Here is a 14,979-nt window from a genome sequence, read left to right on the forward strand (position 1 = left end):
CAGATGGTCAATCTCCCACCTGTAGGCAGACTCATCCTCTCCAGAGATGAGTCCGATGAGGGTGGTGTCGTCCGCGAACTTCAGGAGCTTGACAGACTGGTGACTGGAGGTGCAGCTGTTGGTGTAGAGGGAGAAGAGTAGAGGAGAAAGAACGCAGCCTTGAGGGGAGCCGGTGCTGATCGTCCGCGAGTCAGAGACGTGTTTCCCCAGCTTCACGTGCTGCTTCCTGTCAGACAGGAAATCTGTGATCCACCTGCAGGTGGGGTCAGGCACGTTGAGCTGGGAGAGCTTGTCCTGAAGAAGAGCCGGGACGATCGTGTTGAAGGCAGAGCTGAAGTCCACAAACAGGATCCTGGCATAGGATCCTGCGGAGTCCAGGTGCTGGAGGATGTAGTGTAGAGCCAGGTTGACGGCGTCGTCTACAGACCTGTTGGCTCTGTAGGCGAACTGCAGGGGGTCCAGCAGAGAGTCTGTGATGGATTTGAGGTGGGACAAAACCAGGCGTTCAAATGATTTCATGACCACAGAGGTCAGGGCGACGGGTCTGTAGTCATTTAATCCTGTGGGCCCTGGTTTTTTGGGGACGGGGATGATGGTGGAGGCCTTGAAGCAGGCTGGCACGTGGCATGTCTCCAGTGAGGTGTTGAAGATGTCCGTGAACACCGGAGACAGCTGATCGGCGCAGCGCTTCAGGCAGGATGGGGAGATGGAGTCTGGTCCAGCAGCTTTACGCGGGTTTTGTCTCTTGAAGAGCCTGTTCACATCTCTTTCAAGGACAGACAGAGGTGTTGATGCTGGAGGAGTGGGGGGCGCTGTGGGGGGCAGCTGTGGTGGTAGGAGGTGTGAGAGTTCAGCCCCAGGTGTGATGAGGGGGTTGGGGCTGTTGGGCTGGAGCTGGTGGGTGATGGTGTGGGAGATGGTGTCAGGACTGTCCCATTGTCTTTCAAAGCGACAGTAGAAGTCGTTGAGGCTGTTGGCGAGGCGTCGGTCGTTAGCAGAGTTGGGGGCTCTTGGCTTGTAGTTGGTGATCTGCCTGAGCCCCCTCCACACAGAAGCAGAGTCGTTGGAGGAGAACTGGTCTTGTAGTCTCTCTGAGTACAGTCGTTTAGCTTCCCTCACCGCCTTGCTAAACTTGTACTTGGCTTCCTTAAACTCCGCTCTGTTGCCACTCTTAAACGCCTCTTCCTTTTCCAACCTCAGCTGTCGCAGTCTTGCTGTGAACCAGGGTTTGTCGTTGTTATAACTCACCCTGGTCCGAGTTGGTACGCAGCAGTCCTCACAGAAGCTGATATATGACGTCACAGCCTCTCCTCACAGAAGCTGATATATGACGTCACAGCCTCTGTGTACTCATCCAGACTGTTGGTAGCAGTCCTGAAAACATCCCAGTCAGTACAGTCCAAACACGCCTTCAGGTCCTCTGCAGCTTCACTAGTCCACTTCTTCGAAGTTCTCACAACAGGCTTAGAAAGTTTTAATTTCTGCCTGTATGCGGGAATCAGGTGGACCATGTCGTGGTCAGAGTGTCCCAGTGCAGCGCGGGTGACGGCGTGAAAAGCGTTACTGACTGTGGTGTAACAGTGATCCAGAGTGTTCCCCTCCCTGGTGGGGCATTTAATAAACTGTTTGTATTTTGGGAGTTCGTGTCTGAGATTACCTTTGTTAAAGTCACCGAGGACAATAACTAAGGAGTCCGGGTTGGTCCGCTCCGTTTCCAGTATCTGATCGGCGAGTGCGCGCTGTGCGTCCTGCACGTTGGCCTCCGGTGGAATGTAAACACCGACCAGAATGAATGAAGCGAACTCACGGGGGGAGTAGTAAGGTTTACAGTTTATGAAAAAGGTTTCCAGGGAAGGAGAGCAATGCCGTCGGATCACTAGTAAATCATGTAATATGCCCTTAAAGTGAAATAAGCTACAATAAGTAGTTAGACGTTTCTCAGTTCCTATATAAGGGTAGATCATTAGACAATTGTAACAGTGTCGAATATGGTAATTACATTTTTATTATGACTTTTCGTGCAGTAGTTAGGGGGCGCTGTTGTGGGAGACTAATAGTTCACATGTCAACGGAACGGAAGTACAAATTGAAGTCATTTAGAAACATGGCGGCCCGCACACGGCTGCCCTTGCTGTTCCCTAACAAACTGCCTCCGTTTAGAAACCAAAAGCTTGTCCACACCAAGGCTGCGGTCAAGGAGCCCGCGTATCCCCCTATCGTCCCCTCTCTCACGTCTAAAAGCAAATCTGCTCGGAAGCGTCAGGTTCAGGAACAGGTAGAAAAGGTATGTGCGTCTCCCGTGCAGGAGAAGATCTCCCTCATCACTCGCATCCAGAGGGAGAAATTTGTGGTTTACCCTCAGACTTTCGCACGGAACGCAGACAGATGGTACCAGCACTTTACCAAGACCGCATATATCCCGGGCCTGCCCGAGAAGTTCACCCTGGGCCAGGAGAAGAACGAGGGGGAGGAGAGCTCGCCGCCAGCCGCAGCTCAAATCACAGTGCCGGGGATTGAAAATGTTGCGTTCGAGGACATCCGCTCCTTGGTCAGTCGTGTGATTTTACATGAGCATTGGCACATGAAGAAACGCAAACCTTTCCTGTACAGAGAACAGGAGCAGATGGTTGGACCTTTTCTGAGAAACCTGGTGACTGGACTCACCTACAGTCTGGCCAAATACAATCCACTGCTCCTCCTCTCCAGTCTAGGTATGGGTGATTGATATGGCACCTTGAAACCATAATTTCCAGTCCTTGTGCTTCTAAAAAACATGTCCTGCAAGTTTTACTGATTAGTCAAAGATTAAATAGAGCAGGTTTATGATAATGTGACATGATTACTGTTGGTTTGGAGAACATATTAACTCACATAATTTTGAGAATAAGTTGCATTGTGGATACCATTGGGAAAGTAGAGGCATTCATAGTATATTTCACTTTGGTGCTGAAGAAATTTGTCTATAAAAAAAAGTTACATGAAAACAACTTGCTTAATCGTTTTAAAGAATTTATCAAGCAAAAATGACATGAAACATTAGCTGGTACGAGCTTCTCAAATGTGAGGATTTGCTGCTTTTCTCTGTTTTATAATATTGTAAATTGAATATATTTTGGATTGTTGGTCAGTAGGTCTGTTTGGACTATTTTTCTTGGTCACTCTGAGTTTCTGTAGGCATTTTTCACTATTTTCTGATAAATGATTAATCAAGAAAGTATTCAAAAATGAATTGGCGATATAGGTTTGTAGTTGCATTAGTTGCAGCCCTATTTTATTCAACAAGAACTGTTAAGTAAGTTCTGACATTTGTATATCCTCACTAAAAGTAAACAAAGACAACATTTAAAGTATGTCATATTGTTTTAATATGTTTTACTAGTACTAGTGCTGATGTGATACCTGAGTTTTGGAACTGATACCATCTTTTTACTATATCTCTCTTTGAGGAATAAAAACGTGTTTTTCTACACTGCCCTTTTTCCATTCAGCCAAAAAAGCCAAACTTTTAACACAAGCAGCTGAGAACTTGCTCAAATGAAATACAGTCTAAAGTGGCACATTTAAATAAAGAACGATCCGATCAAAAAATATGTTAACAAAAATACAAATCTGACCAGACACTCAGTACTTGATACCAAATAAAATAATGTGGTTTGATACTCCCATTTGAAGACAATATATAAACCAAAATCCTGGACAGTATCTAGTTTCAGAATCGCAGTTTTACTTTACATAGATATTTGGCTCAGCTCCATGACCAGATTATGTTTATTCCACAGACCGACTGTTTGACCTCTGCAAGTCATATGCTTTGTGTTTCTCTATCAGATATTAATCCCCAGGTAAACTTTTATTGGAGGAGAGGACAGAGAATCATCCCAAAGGGGCACCGGAGAGGCCGGCTGGAGCCTACCAGGTTCCAGATTGATGATCTCCCGCACAGTCAGATTAGGATTACTCAACAGCTGCCACAGGTAGAAATCATTTTCAGATCAGGGAGTTTATGAATTTAAAAACAAAACTCATGGTATGAATATTTATGATTATGGGTCTTGATAGCAAGATCAATGCACCGGGTTTCCCTACATGACAAACCTACCAAACCGGAGCCAAAGTATCTCAAAGCAAGTCATTTAAAGACACTGAAAGATGTGATAACATGTTACAAAACTTGAACTTGACACACAGAGACTGAAAATATCAATAATAGTTTCAATTAAAGCGTTTGTGTGATTTTGTTCACATTGTCATTTTAATTTCTCTCAGTTTACCCCGCTGGAGGCCTCCTACGCAGCTGAAGTTCCAGAGGTCACACTTGCTCCCAACCTGATGCCTCTGTTCAGGAGACAGTATGACAACAATATCTTTACAGGTAACACGGCTACGAGAGACGAGTCACATCCACTGTGTCTTTCTTCATCCTGATTATGGGATTTTGGAGCAGCCAAAATAATTTAGATTAAAAATGTTCTGTGCATGAATCAGCGTCTGTGTGTAAACCATCCATGAGCATGTTGTGTTCTGATTACATGTTGTAGTATATGTGTTGAATTCTCATTATTCAGTTACCTCTTGTTGTCACTAGAGGTCGCCAACATGCAGCTTTTAATGTCTGGTTTGAAGTTTATTTCAGAATCAGAATCAGAAACTGTTTATTGCCAAGTAACATACATTGCAAGGAATTTGCTGTGGTCTGAAGGTGCTATTGTTTTGATAACAAATAAATAGAATATAAAAGCTAAAATAAGAATAAAAATAGAAATAAGATAAGATAAATAACAACAGTGCAGTGACCAGAATAAAGTAAAGTGTCCAGGTAAAGTGTCCAGTAGGGGGTGGGTGCGTCACCCTCTCTGCAGAGCGGATGATACGCTGCAGTCTGCGTCTGTCCTTGGTGGAGGCAGCAGCATACCAGACAGTGATGGAGGAGGTGAGGATGGACTCTATGATGGCAGTGTAGAAGTGAACCAGCATTGTTTGTGGCAGGTTAAACTTCTTAAATGGGAGCTGATGTTCAGCTCCCATCGGAGGTCCTGGCTGATGATGGAGCCCAGGAAACGGAAGGACTCCACAGTGTCCACTGGAGAGTCACACAGGGTGATGGGGGCGGGTGGGGCTGCGCTCTTCCTGAAGTCTACAACCATCTCCACTGTCTTTGAAGCGTTAAGCTCCAGGTTGTTGTTGTTGCACCAGGTCACCAGGTGGTCAATCTCCCACCTGTAGGCAGACTCATCCTCTCCAGAGATGAGTCCGATGAGGGTGGTGTCGTCCGTGAACTTCAGGAGCTTGACAGACTGGTGACTGGAGGTGCAGCTGCTGGTGTACAGGGAGAAGAGTAGAGGAGAAAGAACGCAGCCTTGAGGGGAGCCAGTGATTATCGTCCGCGAGTCTGAGACGTGTTTCCCCAGCTTCACGTGCTGCTTCCTGTCAGACAGGAAATCTGTGATCCACCTGCAGGTGGGGTCAGGCACGTTCAGCTGGGAGAGCTTGTCCTGAAGAAGAGCCGGGACGATCGTGTTGAAGGCAGAGCTGAAGTCCACAAACAGGATCCTGACATAGGATCCTGCGGAGTCCAGGTGCTGGGGGATGAAGTGTAGAGCCAGGTTGACGGCGTCGTCTACAGACCTGTTGGCTCTGTAGGCGAACTGCAGGGGGTCAAGCAGAGGGTCGGTGATGGATTTGAGGTGGGACAGGACCAGGCGTTCAAATGATTTCATGACCACAGAGGTCAGGGCGACGGGTCTGTAGTCATTTAATCCTGTGGGCCCTGTTTTTTGGGGACGGGGATGATGGTGGAGGCCTTGAAGCAGGCTGGCACGTGGCATGTCTCCAGTGAGGTGTTGAAGATGTCCGTGAACACCGGAGACAGCTGATCGGCGCAGCGCTTCAGGCAGGATGGGGAGATGGAGTCTGGTCCAGCAGCTTTTCGCGGGTTTTGTCTCTTGAAGAGTCTGTTCACATCTCTTTCAAGGACAGACAGAGGTGTCGATGCTGGAGGAGTGGGGGGCGCTGTGGGGGGCAGCTGTGGTGGTAAGAGGTGTGAGAGTTCAGCCCCAGGTGTGATGAGGGGGTTGGGGCTGTTGGGCTGGAGCTGGTGGGTGATGGTGTGGGGGATGGTGTCAGGACTGTCCCATTGTCTTTCAAAGCGACAGTAGAAGTCGTTGAGGCTGTTGGCAAGGCGTCGGTCGTTAGCAGAGTTGGGGGCTCTTGGCTTGTAGTTGGTGATCTGCCTGAGCCCCCTCCACACAGAAGCAGAGTCGTTGGAGGAGAACTGGTCTTGTAGTCTCTCTGAGTACAGTCGTTTAGCTTCCCTCACCGCCTTGCTAAACTTGTACTTGGCTTCCTTAAACTCTGCTCTGTTGCCACTCTTAAACGCCTCTTCCTTTTCCAGCCTCAGCTGTCGCAGTCTTGCAGTGAACCAGGGTTTGTCGTTGTTGTAACTCACCCTGGTCCGAGTTGGTACGCAGCAGTCCTCACAGAAGCTGATATATGACGTCACAGCCTCTCCTCACAGAAGCTGATATATGACGTCACAGCCTCTGTGTACTCATCCAGACTGTTGGTAGCAGTCCTGAAAACATCCCAGTCAGTACAGTCCAAACACGCCTTTAGGTCCTCTGCAGCTTCACTGGTCCACTGCTTTGATGTTCTCACAACAGGCTTAGAAAGTTTTAATTTCTGCCTGTATGCAGGAATCAGGTGGACCATGTCGTGGTCAGAGTGTCCCAGTGCGGCGCGGGTGACGGCGTGAAAAGCGTTACTGACTGTGGTGTAACAGTGATCCAGAGTGTTCCCCTCCCTGGTGGGGCATTTAATAAACTGTTTGTATTTTGGGAGTTCGTGTCCGAGGTTACCTTTGTTAAAGTCACCGAGGACCGTAACTAAGGAGTCCGGGTTGGTCTGCTCCGTTTCCAGTATCTGGTCGGCGAGTGCGCGCTGTGCGTCCTGCACGTTGGCCTCCGGTGGGATGTAAACACCGACCAGAATGAATGAAGCGAACTCACGGGGGGGAGTAGTAAGGTTTACAGTTTATGAAAAAGGTTTCCAGGGAAGGAGAGCAATGCCGTCGCATCACTGTCACGTCGTTACACCTGCTGCTGTTGATGTAGAAACAAATACCTCCACCCTTTGTTTTGCCGGAGAGGTGCGCGTCGCGGTCCGCTCGGAGAAGCTGGAATCCGTCCAGCTGCAGCGCCGCGTCGGGAGTTCTTTCCCCCAGCCATGTCTCCGTCAAGCACAAAACAGCAGATGCATAAAAGTCCTTGTTTCTCCTTAGTCCTTATTTTAAGTTGCTGTCAAAGAACTTAAACACCGTTCCAAGAACAATTTAAAATAGACACACAGCTAAAAACAGGGACAGCAAGGCTGTGCAAACAAAGGTAAAAGTAAACATAGAACTAAGATGTACTTACAAGTAGGTGAATATATATACACAAACAAGGTGGTTATGTACAGTATGCATGCATACATGTCTATATACAGTACAAACAGACAGTATAGTATATGCAAAAAGTCTAACCTGCAGTAGTTTTCTAGTCTGTGAGATGGTTGTTTTTCCTGTTTTTAGAGATACTATCACTGGAAACAAACATTGTTTTGGTGTTTTGCTCTCAGCATTTCCTCTGGTCTAACATAGTGTACTAATGCAAACAGCTGTAGCCTTAAGCTTCTTACATTTTTTCATTTTCTTGTATACTGCATGTTTTAAGTTAAGTGCCGTCCTGTTTCCATAGATTAATAACACATCCCTAATGATTATGTTCATTATCTGTTGATTCTTTCCTGGTTAATCAATTAATTGTTTGGTCAATAAAACAGCAGAAAAATTATATCAAATGTCTTGTTTTGTTCGAGCAACAGTCTAAAGATATTCAATTTACTATAATGTAAGACAAGAAAGAGAAACAAATTCTAACATTTGAGAAGCTGAAATCATCAAATATTTGGTATTTTTGATTGAAATTTAACTTAAATGATTGTTAATAGTGCTTGACTAATCGTAAAGACAGTCCATCCTAGTTGGTTATAGTTTTCATGAGTTTAGTATCAATCAGAGATGAGAATATTGACAAAGATCAAAAAACATCCTGGAAAACCTCCTTTCAGCTGTGCTTACATTAACCCTCTCCTCTTGGTCTCATTAACAGGTGCCAAGCTACCCGACCCAGCATGCTACGGTCACACTCAGTTCCACCTGGTGCCGGACCGATACCACAGAGACCGGATGGCTCGGCAGAAGCAGTCCGATCAGGTGGAGGTCTTCCTCAGAGCCAATGGACTCGCCAGCCTCTTCGCCTGGACAGGAGCTCAGGCCATGTACCAGGGTGAGTTATTTACAACTTATTATAGAGTGTAAGTATTTTGTTGTGGTAGGTGATTCTAGATTTATTTTCTTTTTGTTCTTGTTCTGAGGGCAGAAACTCAACTCTACCCTACGTGTGGAGACTGTTAGAGTAAAGTAGGACTATCCGTTTTATATACAAAGGTTTTAGTTATTTAGCCGTGCTAGGAGCATGCTGATGTAACACTGTCCACATTTGACCAAATTAATGTTTATTTTTTAAAGTGGACTTTTACTTAAGAGAGAATAAATAGCTGGTGGTCATACTTCCCTCTCACCTCTGTAGGTTTCTGGAACCACGAGGATGTCACCAGGCCTTTCGTGTCCCAGGCTGTGATCACAGATGGCCAGTTCTTTACCTTCTTCTGCTACCAGCTCAACACAGTGGCCCTCTCTGTGGAAACGGACGCCAACAACCCCAGGAAAAACCTTCTGTGGGGCACAGAGAGCCTGCGACTGTACGAGAGCGTGCAGGATGGAGCGGTGGTGGGTCTGAACGACGGCGTCATCAAGCTTCTGGTTCAGTTCCTCGTGAACCAGCCGTAGAGTTCTTCAGGTTCCTGTCTTTGCCTCTTGGAAAAATGTCTCCGGGGAGATTCCCTTGAGTCTGTGCTCTCAAAGGCATTGACGGATGCATGAAATCAAGAGAAAGAGCTTTTAAAGAGCCCAACATGGCAGACATGAGGCAGATTGTATAAAATGTAATGTTCAAAAAAAGCTGAAAAATCTCTGTTAAGCTGAAAACTTAAAGTACTGAAAAATGACTGCACACACATCCCTGATTGTTATTATTATTGTGCAGATTGTATTTATGCAAAAATAAAACACTTTTCAAATTGACACAACTGTGTGTTTGTCAATACTTACTGCAAAAATATGAACATTGATAAGACATCTTTTGACTCATACACCCACTTTCTTATATTACCCACAACGCAACTCGAGCACTGACATCTGAGGTTTGGGTGTGTTAAGCTTTTAGCGGCTAATGTGGCTTTGAGCTGCTAGTCTCAAGCAGAGATGAGGAGTGGGCTACAGAGGTCTGGCAAGTTCACCTCTTTCAGACTTCACACCCACTTTTTTTTTACCAACTTGTAGCCTTCAGTCTCAACCGACGCTGACTCAAGTGATGTCAGTCAGATGAAGTCAGATTTGTCTGCTCCCTCTGGAGCCACTAAAAGCTTTCTACAACATTTTTTCACACGTGCAGCGGTTCACCCCAACACCTTTAAACAAACTGAAATCGGTGGAGTTCCCCTTTAAGGAAGCTCCAGGCATCCAGATCAACTAACACAAAGGCTTTCACTAAATGTGTAAAATGCAAGTTGATAAACAAACACAATGACAGCGACTTGTGTAGTTTTAATTTGCTTGTTTACATACAGAGTGGCACACCTTTTAGGTGCAACTAAAGACACACAGTTAAAGTCATGATTGGGGGAGTAAATATGACCTTTTCTGACCATCTTCTGACACATTGACATGAAAACGACACACAAGTATCTGCACACATGATGATATATCTTGATATACACGTTATTAAGGTAAAATACAGCATGTTAGGTGCACATTACTGCAGGACAAACTCTAAAAAGTGACAAAAAGTTGTTGCAAGCACAGTATGAACGGTTAATCAAGTGCTTTTTAAGAGTGTAAGGCACTGCTCACAAACCATAATGCATAAGTAAAGATGAGTTGAGGTTTAAGTTGTGGCCCAAAAGAAGAAGATGCACTTCCTTTCTGAGAGAAGCATCTTGGGCAAGTCAACCACAGTTTTTCCACAGGAAGTTAGAGTGCACAGTGTTCAAGACTGAAAAACAGGTAAATGCCTCACTCTTTCAGGCATCATGACACCACTGTGGATTAAAAATAAAAACCATATCTTCCAGTGAAATAGAGTGACGAATGGAAGTCGTGCATAAAAGAGGCTACTTGTGTACAAATCTGATTATTGGTTAAGTGGTGGTTATTGCACTTTGTTTTCGGTGAAAACATTTGCATTATAATATATTTCATATTCACAAAATAGTTGATGAGATATTGCTTTTAAGCTCTATTGTTCACATTTGAAAATAAGTAAAGAAGCTTTGTTCTGTTGGATTTGCAGTCTTTAAACTTTCCGCTGTCTCATTGAAGAACTTCCCTCCGACTCATTGTTTTCTTCGTGTGTCCTGATGAGGGCATAAAAATGTACGTCATGAAAAACAAACATATACAAACATCTTTAGAGAAATTTGCACGATTCCCATACTACTCACAATGTGTTCGTTTGGTCATTCATCCCATTTTCTGAGAATAAGGCAGATAATTTCAAGTTAGAATACAACACACTGCACAACACAACACACACAGACGTAAACAAGAGCCTCCGCGTGCTGCCTGACTACCTGCTGTGTAGTTTTTCTTGGACCGACTTCTCTCGTAGAGCAAAATGGCAGCGACCAGGACGATCACTTCGACCACGATGGCTATGAAGGGCTTCAGAGGCTCATACAAGCTGATGACCTTCAAGTATCAGTAACAGAACAACAATGTAAAAATGCTCCATTACAAGTAAAAGTCCTGCATTCAAAAGAAAATAAAAAAAATATAAAAATATATACAACATTATTAGATTGTTAATACTGATGCATTAATGAATAAGTTACATTATACTGTTATAGCTGGTTAGGGTGGAACTAGTTTTAACTACTTTATATTCAGTTAGGTAGTTTAGTCCAGTGGTTTCCAACCTAGGGTTCAGGCCCCCTCCATGGTCTCACAAGATAAATCTGAAGGGCTGTGTGAGGATTAATGAGGCAGGAAAGATTTAAAAACCAATTCTGCTATTCAATTTTGCACTTTATTTGTACTATTTTTGTATTTTTTTTGTTTAATGTCTTTGGGTCTCAAACTGTTGTTAAAATGAAGTTTACAGGGAAAATGAGTTAACAACTCATAGACAACTGAAATGTGACAAGTGGCCCCAAGTAGACCCTGTGTTTTTGTTATAGGTCGCAAGCCAAAAATGTTGGGAACCACAAGTTATTATATCTGTCAGATAAATGAAGTGGCACAAAAAGTCCAATATTTCCCTCTGAAACGTAGTGGAGTAGAGGTATAAATTAGAAATACTCAAAGTTGCACTCAAGCACAGTGTTTGAGTAAATGTACTTGGGCTTAGTTACTTTCCATAACTGACCTTCAGCTCCAGCTGGCCCGTCGTGGTACTGATGGCGTACACCGCGCCGCAGTAATACAAGCCCGAGTCAGCCTCTGTCAGGTTGTGCACCACCAGTTTGGTCTTCCTGTCCTCGTTTTTGATTTCATATCGATGAGGCTCTGCAGCAGGGAAGATCTGCTCCTATAGGACGAATAGGTCCAACAGGTCAGAAGCCATAAAAGTGTGTGTTCTCAAGGGTTAAGAAAATACTTAAAATACAAAATTCAACATGTGAGATTTTACTCGGAAGTCAAGAATTTAAATTATATGTTAATACATGAATATGTATTCCATTTAAACATCAACACACATTTGTTTTAAAGTGATTTCACCAGGATCGCTTTGTCAATCGATTTTAAAGAAACTTGACTTTAAAACAAAACTTGAAAAGGTGTCACCAGTGACACAAATGTCACTTAAAACCAAACAGAAGAAAGCTCTGAGCAGCTCACCGACCTTGTCTGTACCATTTTCTTTATACCAGTTCCAGGTGTTGGGCTTCGGTTTGGTTTCCTCCATTTTACATGCAATCACCGCAGAGTCCCCCACATAGCTGACTATCGGCTTATCTCGCACCTCACCGATCTGTGGAGCTGGTGGACAACAAGAGAGAAGAGCACAATAAGCAGCTGGTAGCATTACAAGTGTTGGCTGGGAAATGTAAAATGTGACATATATATAACTCATGGAAGGATGTAATCTGTACCTGCTAAAACAAAGTCTATTTTTGCTTCTCCTCCAAACACGCATGAGTAACTTCCGAGGTCTTCTTCACTGACAATGCTGAACCTGTAAAGCAAAAATAGAGATTTTATATCAAAACATATTATTAGGATGAACGCTGTATATTATATGTGATTCTTTCATCAAAACACGACTATTCTGCAATAAAATGTGTCAAGATGATTTATAATTTAACCAAAACAGTAGTGGTAGCAACTCAATGTGCTTTACTTTCATGTACATTAAATAAAGTCTTTATCTAACTACTAGAAATGGTGGTGCAGACTGATAAAAGACATCCAACTCAAATTCCCAAGCTGCAGTAGAGGAAACTGAACATTAAACAATAACAAGCAATTAAACATTTAATGTGTTTAATGTATAATAATATACACATATTATTAAGTATTTTTGTAAAACAAACATTTGACTGATCAGGCGTCAGGAAAATGAGGATAGAAATGCATTTTCTGAAGCTAATGGAGGGAATAATTCAGTGCTTACACTCGTTTGAGGTTATACTGCTCGTTCTCCAGCTGCACTGTGAGACGGCTGTTCTCCATCTCATCTCCGTCTTTTCTCCAGAACCCAGTTATGTTTGGTAGTTTGTTGTGATTACCAGCCCAGGTACACTTCAGTGACAGGTTGACGGGGTTCAGCAGTTCAACCTTCTCGGTCTGACTTTCACCTGTGTGGACAGTTGGAGATGGATTTCAAACACAGACACAGGTGGAAAATCAGACTCCCGTTCATTCAGAAAAGTGTGGTTGCATTTGAACGAATAAGCACTCATTATGATCTGACAAAACAACCATCTCTGCCATAATACTGCAACGTTTTACAGCTAAAATAATCACCTCGTCAAAATGTTGATTCCTTAGCATTAACTACAGAAAAAAATTCAATGTAACATACTGTAAACATACTGTGGACTGATATTTGAAAACAGTTACCTTTAAAAACGACGCTCCTTTCATCAGTTGGCAGGGGATTGATGGGAACCAGTGGCGGCGGCGTTGGCCCAGGTGTCTCTGACAGGAAAACAAATATATAAGTATATATTTACAGTAAAAACAGGCTGCATTTTATGTAAAAAATAAAATAAAATAAATAATAATAATGTGCATAAGTAATTTACTTGGGTGTTGCTATGTTGTTGGTAGGGAATTACAAGCTAAAACTAACAAAAGGCTAAAATAAATAAATACATAAATATGCAGGAAAAGGACAAAATAAGATCTCAAAAAGTCCTCCTCCTGTTCCAATGTGTAGTGGTATTGTAATAAAAAAAAATACAGCTATTCATTTCCTGAAGCCTTGTGGAAAATAACCTATTAAAAATGAATTTTTTTTTTTCTTTCTTTTTTACAGTATCACAGGCATACTCCAAACAAAGCCAAAAACTACTCTTGACATCAAAGGTAACTGGGTACATCCAGAGGCAATGGTTAATGTAAGTATAAAGCATCATGCATTAAATTGAATTATCAGTTTGCCATATCCCTGATCACAGCTACTATATAAAAAGCCTTTTAAATCAGATTTTTTCTTTATCTTTTTCTTTTGCATACTGGTATTTATTTTTTAATCGCTGAATAAATAATAGCTCTTGGTTTTAATGTAGAGTTTCAGTGTCCCATGATGAATGCAAATGCTGTCTCAGACGATTTGCCATCCCTACAAGAATACTTTTGGGGGACATTAAAAAGGAGAAAATAGACAATAAACATTGCCTATTTGCAACTTCAAACTAAATATATGATACATGATAGTGTGGAAATCCTATGACATTTTACTCCTCACAAGGTTGCAGATGATTTAGTGAGGAGAAGAGACAGTAGAACAAGGCTTTAACACAAGCACACAGTCAAAATGAATAGTCATTTACTTGTATTGATGTGTCTGCAGGAGACGAGGAGCAGGAGGATCTGAAAAAGGAGCTGCTTCCAGGTGGCTGACATGGCTGTTATCCCCTCTGTCCTCTCTGCGTGCAGGTCTCTCACTCGTTCCCTCCCGTTTCTGCCTGCTGCATCGTCTGAACCACCCCCACCCCTCCTCCCTCAGCTGCACGAGTGACGCAGCCATGATATCACCCTGCAGCCTGTGTGTTGCAGACTCCATCCATTATTCAATGAGACAGGGTTCATACCTCGGTGCTGTGCTGCAGCTTCCTGTTCTGCAGGAAACCGAACATGCTGACATAAACTCTCCTGTGCTTTGAAGCAAAATGTTGCTCTGTGTGTGATAAAACATATCACGCCCCTCCTGACCTGAGAGCTGTTATGTTGCTATTGTGGAGCTTTCTGCAAGGTGCCATACTAGCATCTGAAGGTCACATGACCTAACTACCCTCATGAAAACATTCAGGAGAGGAAACTAATTACTACAACTGTAACTGATTCACTTTTTCATCCAATTCTAGTAAGTTTTTTCTAAGTTTTAAGTCGATTTTAGATCATGTACTCTATTTTTATAAGGCAAAGTGACAAAGTGGATTTTTTTTAAAATGCCACTTTTCAACCAACATTTACAGTAATCTCACATCTACTTGAGTAACTCAGTACTTCTGCTCAAGTAGGATATTGCGGCTCTCTTTCCACCCCCAGAAACAAACCCCCATGAGCAGTATATATATAATAACACTCAGTTAAGCACCATCATGTATGGCATCATGGATGCACAGGCTAAAACGTACACAAAACACTGCAGGGTT

General features: G+C 43.3%; 2 protein-coding genes across 2 annotated transcripts; one reads left to right on the forward strand and one right to left on the reverse strand.

Moving 5' to 3' along the window:
- Positions 1-2,104: 2,104 nt before the first annotated feature.
- mrps30 (mitochondrial ribosomal protein S30) lies at positions 2,105-9,116 on the forward strand. Its single transcript, XM_070904833.1, has 5 exons — positions 2,105-2,711; positions 3,829-3,974; positions 4,267-4,372; positions 8,148-8,324; positions 8,628-9,116. The coding sequence occupies exons 1-5, from the start codon at positions 2,105-2,107 to the stop codon at positions 8,885-8,887; spliced, it is 1,296 nt and encodes a 431-aa protein (XP_070760934.1). The 3' UTR covers positions 8,888-9,116.
- A 567-nt stretch (positions 9,117-9,683) lies between these two features.
- emb (embigin) lies at positions 9,684-14,298 on the reverse strand. The gene is given in 10 exon segments (XM_070904743.1): positions 9,684-10,512; positions 10,600-10,630; positions 10,729-10,846; positions 11,523-11,684; positions 12,000-12,136; positions 12,250-12,332; positions 12,771-12,954; positions 13,220-13,297; positions 14,155-14,277; positions 14,280-14,298. Coding segments are annotated over 10 exon segments (996 nt in total). The 3' UTR covers positions 9,684-10,451.
- Positions 14,299-14,979: the final 681 nt, after the last annotated feature.

The sequence above is a fragment of the Enoplosus armatus genome, chromosome 4, assembly GCF_043641665.1.
Source record: "Enoplosus armatus isolate fEnoArm2 chromosome 4, fEnoArm2.hap1, whole genome shotgun sequence".
Taxonomy (NCBI): domain Eukaryota; kingdom Metazoa; phylum Chordata; class Actinopteri; order Centrarchiformes; family Enoplosidae; genus Enoplosus; species Enoplosus armatus.

Coding starts and splice junctions, on each gene's coding strand:
- mrps30 (XM_070904833.1), top strand. CDS start 2,105: ATGGCGGCCCGCACACGGCTGCCCTTGCTGTTCCCTAACAAACTGCCT. Junction 3,975..4,266: donor TTACTCAACAGCTGCCACAG/GTAGAAATCATT, acceptor AATTTCTCTCAG/TTTACCCCGCTGGAGGCCTC. Junction 8,325..8,627: donor AGCTCAGGCCATGTACCAGG/GTGAGTTATTTA, acceptor TCACCTCTGTAG/GTTTCTGGAACCACGAGGAT.